General features: G+C 39.2%; 1 protein-coding gene across 1 annotated transcript; it reads right to left on the bottom strand.

Annotated features, from left to right (window-relative positions):
- Nucleotides 1-2,180: 2,180 nt before the first annotated feature.
- Nucleotides 2,181-3,461, bottom strand: LOC148915967 (uncharacterized). Its single transcript, XM_089055027.1, has 3 exons — nucleotides 3,047-3,461; nucleotides 2,805-2,880; nucleotides 2,181-2,742 (listed from the first exon to the last, which is right to left on the bottom strand). Exons 1-3 carry the CDS (start codon nucleotides 3,459-3,461, stop codon nucleotides 2,181-2,183), a joined length of 1,053 nt encoding a protein of 350 aa, XP_088911153.1.
- Between the last annotated feature and the right edge of the window lie 3,208 nt (nucleotides 3,462-6,669).

Genomic DNA, 6,669 nt, shown 5'->3' with positions numbered 1-6,669 from the left:
ATTCTGCCTTTGCCGTAGAAAGAGCAACGCAATTCTATTTGACTGATGCCCAAGCAAAAACACCACTGCCAAAAGAGAAAGCATACCCTGAAGTGCTCTTACTGTCATCCATCGAGCCACTCCAGTTATTGTCACAAGTAGCCAATTAACATTGCATTCCTTCCTTTCACATACTCCAGCCCATAATCAAGTGTCCCTTGAATATACTTGAGAACTCTTTTAGCAGTCCCATAATGCTTATTAGTAGGACAATGCATAAATCTAGCAAGTAGACTAGATGCATACATTATATCGAGTCTTGTAGTCGTGAGGTATAGCAAGCTTCCCACAATCTTCCTATATTGCTCTTCATTTGCTGGACCACTTCCATCTTTTTTGCTTAACTTCTCAGTTGTAACCAAAGGTATAGATACAGGTTTGCATTCATGTAGGCCAAACTTGCTCAACAAATATGCTGCATATTTCTTTTGGTGAAGAAAAATGCTAGTGTGAGTTTGAATAACTCCCATTCCTACGAAATGATGCAAGAGCCCCAAGTCTGTCATTTCATATTTCACCATCATGTCTTGCTTGAACTCCTCTAACATTGACTGAGAACTCCCTGTATAAATAATGTCATCTACATAAATGGACACTATTATAATTTCTGCTTCTCCTCTAGTTTTGGTATAGAGAGTGGCCTCACTTTGACTCTTGGTAAATCCACATTGAGCAAAGTATGTGTCAATCCCACCGTACCAAGCTCTTGGTGCCTGTTTTAGGCCATAGAGAGCTTTATGAAGTTTGTACACTTTATCTTCACTCCCCTTGACCACAAAACCATCCGGTTGGTCTACATACACCTCCTTTTCCAAGACACCATTTAGAAAAGCAGATTTGACATATAGCCGATACAATTTCCAATTCTTTTGTGCTGCCAAAGCAACTAGTGTGCGGATTGTATCAAGTCTAGCCACTGTTGCAAAGGTCTCATTGTAGTCAATACCTGGTTTTTTAGCATAACCTTTGGCAACCAGCCGTGCCTTGTTCTTCTGTACTGATCCATCAAGGTTTAGCTTGGTTTTGAACACCCACTTAACTCCAATTATAGGTTTATCAGCTGGTCTGTCCACTAGCTCTCATGTTGAATTCTTCTTAATCATTGACAATTCATCCATCATTGCTTTCATCCGAGACTCATCTTTAGTAGCTTCATCAAATTTTTCTGGTTCCATAATGCAAAGATTGCATTGAGCTAGAACATCGTCCAGATTTCCCCATTTTAATGGAGTGTGATCATAAGCTTGAGTATTTCTCATGCTGCTGCTTATATCACTTGTTCTTGGAGTTTGAAGGTGATCATGACTTCTAGAAGGTGTCACTTGTGATAAATCATTCGGCAGATCAGATTGCTCTTCATGATTGATCACACTTCCTTGTTTATCAGACATTTGTTTCCAATCCCAAGCTGCATTCTCATCAAACACAACATCCCTTGAGAGTAGAATCTTCTTAGTAGCAGGATCATACACTCTATAACCTTTTTCACATATTGCATATCCCACAAAAATACCTTTGGTGCTTTTTGCATCTAATTTCTACCTCACTTCACTTGGTATGTGTACATAACACAGACAGCCAAATATTTTGAGATGAGCTAGACCTGGTTTTCTCCCACTATATGCCTCGAATGGTGTTTTATCTCCAAGTGCTCTAGTAAGGCACCTATTTAGCAAGTAAACAGCTGTATGTACAACTTCTGCCCACAGATAGTAAAGCAATCCTTTCTCATGAAGCATTGCTTTTGCCATTTCCACCACAGTCCTATTTTTCCTCTCCACCACTCCATTTTGTTGTGGAGTGTAGGCCATAGAGAGTTGTCTTTGGATCCCTTCATCCTCACATAGCTTGTTGAATTCACTAGATGTGAACTCTACTCCTCTATCACTTCTCAAGCACTTGACCTTAAAACCACTTTGCAATTCTACCATTGACTTGAATTTTTGAAAGCAATTCAATGCATCAGATTTGTATATGAGAAAATAAACCCATACCATTCTTGAAAAATCATCTATAAGGAGCATGAAGTACCTGTTTCTAGCAATGGATTCATTTTGCATAGGTCCACACAAATCCACATGAACTAGCTCAAGAGGATTGCTTGCTCTCCATGCTTGGTTCTTAGGAAACCATTCCTGATGCTACTTTTCAAACTGACATCCATCACAAACTCCATCAACCTTTTCCATGAATGGCAATCCATGCACCATATCCTTCTCTTTGAGTTGACTTAGTCCTTTTAGATGTAAATGACCCAACCTTTTATGCCATGTCCAAGTGGAATTAGATACACTTGCCTTTAGTGCAATATGGTCATTAGGTAATAGTGCCAAGGGATAACACCTATTCCTTTTCATCTCCACTTTGATTACAAGACACTTTAGTGAAGGACCTTCAAAGATGCTGCACACCTTTCCTCCAAATACTAGATAATAACCATGTTCATCCATTTGGCCCACACTTAGTAAATTCTCCTTCAAACCGGGAAGATACATCACTTCCTTGATATAATTTCTGCCTTTGGTAGTATCAATTGTCAACGTGCCCATTCCAGCTACATTCACAAGCTCACCATTTGGCATTTGCACCTTGCCTACCACATTTGTTCTAATATCTATCAGCAAGCTCCCATTTCCAGTCATGTGGTTGCTACACCCACTATCTATATACCATTCTCCAGTAACATTTGTGGCAAGAATGGTACTGTTGGCATAGAATAGGTTTCAAGTCACTTCCATTTGATTTGCACAGTTTGCTTTCTGCACATTCTTGCTTGCAGTACACTCCCTAGCCAAATGTCCAAATTTATCACAATTGTAACACTTAGGCTTTCCCTTGTATCTGCATTCACCAAAGTGGAATTTAGAACACACTTTGCACTGTGGTTTTGAGCCTTCTTGACCCACTGTTGATGATGAGTTCTGTGCAAAATTGGTGTGTTGAGGCTTGGAGTTTGATTCGCACGATTTGCCTTTTGGATTCCAATTCTTCTCAGACTTAGACTAACCAGATTGATATCCTCCCTTGTTCTGGCTTTTGGAATTCACAGAAAAAGAGGCAAATGCCTTCTCAACGATATCAGTATTATGCAGCTCAAATCGTTGCTCTTGACTCTTTAGAATGACAATGACTTCCTGCAAATCTACTGTTTCCAGACTCTTTGTATTCTCAATCACCAGACAAATATGATCATAAACCTTATTTAAGCTAATTAGAACCTTTTGAACAAGCCTTTCATTAGATAGAGATTCACCAAACGTTTTCATTTGATTAATCAGCTCATTCAAACGAGTAAGATATACAGACAGAGATTCATTTTCATGCATCCTAGTATACTCAAACTCATGTCTAAGGTTTTGAAGCTTTACCAACCTGACATGGTCACCACCATGATATTCTCCATATAGCAGATTCCATGCCATTTTAGCTTAATCAGCATTAGCAAAGCGAGGGAAGATCTGATTAGAGACAGAGTTCTGAATAATCCCCAAAGCTTTTGCATCCTTCATAAGAATCGCAGCCATCTTCTCATCATCTTCCTCTATAGATGTTTCATCAACTACCTTCTTCTTCTTCGATGTTGGAATCGTAATTCCTTTCTCCACTAGAGCCCACAACCCATATGACTTGAAGATGGTTATCATCTTGATTCTCCAGAACTCATAGTTCTCACCGGAGAAGATCGGAGTTCTTACTTCTGAACCTCCAGATCCAAACATTGCTAATCTCAGATAACCACAACCAACTCGTTTCAGATATCAAATGAGCTCCAATCGATCGCCACGAGCTTGAGTGAGCACCAATTCAGCTTGATTTCACAGATTTGAAAAACGCCTAGATTCAATTGATCCAACCTGGCTCTAAGGCCATGTTAGTGTTTTGATATTCAAGCTGGGTTTTGTGCAGAGGTCTGTTAGAGAGAAAAGAAGAAAGATGAAGAAATGTAATTTTGACTAACTGCTCTGCTTGCTCACGAAATCAGTGAGCAAGACTCTTGTATATTCTCTATGTAAGAAAATGAGCTCACACGGTAAGTACAATCAGACCGTTAGCTTTGAGCTAGATTCACACAAGCATCAGTGAATCTCAGCCATCCATCTGTCTTAATTCTAGCTCTTGGCTATTTCAGTCTTTACATGTTTGTAGCCTTACACTTGTCATTCTAGGACTAAGTGAATACACAATTAACACTCTAGGCTTAAAAGAAATCAGACTCACAACTTACAATTCTACATTTCATGCATGTGGATGCATGCTCTTACAGCTTTATTACTTTTCTCCTTCTCTTCATATTATCTCTCATGAATATTAATATATAATGATCATAACTTACTAGGATGGCGACCAATCCGTGATATGTTCGATGAAATCAAAAATCAAAAATGTCTATCGACACTCACTCATTTGCTGGTGGAGAAGGACTATTCATGGGCGGTAAATACTATAAGAAACAAAAACAACACATTTACTCTGGTATGTCCAAACAAATCAGATGATCCTCCACAAAAAACCTCAAACAACACATTTACTCTGGTATGTCCAAACAAATCAGATGCTCCTCCACAAAAAACCTCTGAATCTACCCTAGCATGCCCCATTGCTTGTAGCAACATGCAAGGAATATCAAAATTGTGGAAATGATGTTGGATTATCACCTCAAGCGGTGGAAATGTTGGATCCTGCAAATCGACAAAACGCTTTTTGCACATGGCCATTAAGTATCGCCGGCTGGCCATCTTTAACATACTAAAAAGGAGCAAATCGATAACGTCAAGGTTGGCTTACAGGATTGATACTGATGGGAACACCATATTGCACCACGCTGCACATATGAGTTCTTACCCTGTAGACGCTCAAGGCTCAATGGTCCTGCATTTCAATTGCAAGAAGAATTGCGTTGGATGGCGGTGAGTGACTTTATATATACACGTCGATTCCCTAATTTTTTTAATAATATTTAATAATTATCTTCAAACATTGCAAACAGAAGTATATGAAATGAAACTAGTTATAAATCATTGTTTACTTGATCAAAATGGTTCATCATCCTCAATAATTTTTCCATTTGTGGCTAGCGTGTGGAAAAGATAATGCCAAGTCATTACGCCATGCACGAACAATCGGGGCTTCGATAATGTGAAGCTCTTGAGAAGGAGCATGCAGATGATCTTAAATTGGCAAAAGGATGGATAAAGAGACACCTGGCGTGCTCGACCGTGGCGACTGGTGGCCACCGTGGCCTATCTGCAGTACCTTTACGGCTCCGGGAGTAATAACTACGGGTTCCTGTTCTCGGGCATTCTACTTTCTTTGTCACATTCGCCGTTTCGGACATTATCTCGCTCATCTTCTCATTGACTTCTTTGTGCACGCTTTCTCTCTATCCTCGACGTCCCCGATTGAGTACAAAAACTTTCACCATTCTCTTCCCTTAAGGCTGCATTTAGGATTCGCCCTTCTCTTCTTCTCGTTGGTATCCACCATGCTCACCTTCACTGCTGCTGTTGTGCTCTTGATTCATCATCAAAAGATGTGGACAACGTCCCTCATTTATGTGGTTGCCCTTCTTCCTGTCTCTGTGTTTGGGCTCTCGCAATTTCCTTTGTATGTGGATTTCGCCAATGTGTGAATTACATTTCAAAGGAAATGAAGCCGATTATATCTTCAATTCGGGGTGTGTTTGGATTTTCCCAAAGTTTGAAGGCTAGAGATACTATAGTCTAGGTTTACAAGGGTAAGGTCTATTGTCCGTCGCTTCTTTTGGGGTGGCAGCCAGCGCGGATACTTTTTTATTTTATAAGATAAGATCGAGTGACTTCCCCGCGTTGAGTGATATGATTTGTGAGCTCTATGCTGTTGCTATAGCTCGAAAGGTCAGTCAGAATAAGAGTGTGCTGCTATAGCTCTCAGTTATGGTTCCCTCTTCTTCTTCCTTTATGTGTGACAGTGTGAGTATTTTTTGTTTTTCCTCCTTTTATGTATGTTTCAGAAGAAGTCAACATCTTCGAAATAAACTTGTGTGTATCATGTTTTTTATGAGATTTTTCCTTTATTTGTAATGATCTGGGTTTAAAAATATTCTCTCTTTTTTTATGGTTCATCACTCATTTGTTGAACTAAAGTAGGGGATGATTTTTTGGTCTGTGGATACTCCCAGCTCCCTTTTCAATTAGCTTAAAATTAAACTTTAGATACGATTTCCATTAATTTGACCAATATGATTATTTCGAATAACATTTATTAAACCCTTTAATATCGAATAATTTACTTACATAATGCATAGGCCCTACCTTTTTTTTTTCCATTTAGCACCAATAACCTTCATTGTAATAAGACACGTTATGTGCATAGCATAGGAGAAAAGAGCTTTATCTTCTTAGAAAATTTAAACATCCATATGATTTCCAGTCTTCGCAACCTTCTCCATTCTCTCTATGGACCTTTGAGTGAAGGGATCGCCGTCGATGTAATGAATATAATAGTCAAGTTCGTTAGCAAATGGCTTGTTGTAGCTCAAGTGATTAAGAACAGTTACCCCTACACTCGAGGTCATGTGTTTAAATCTCCCCTCCCCAATATCACTTGTATCATAAAAAATAAATTAAAACTAGTCTAAGTCCGCTACATTGT

Source organism: Prunus mume, linkage group LG6, assembly GCF_029339155.1.
Source record: "Prunus mume cultivar Tortuosa linkage group LG6, ASM2933915v1, whole genome shotgun sequence".
NCBI lineage: Eukaryota > Viridiplantae > Streptophyta > Magnoliopsida > Rosales > Rosaceae > Prunus > Prunus mume.
Note: the sequence above shows the minus strand (reverse complement) of the source record. Positions and strands in the feature narration are given on the sequence as shown.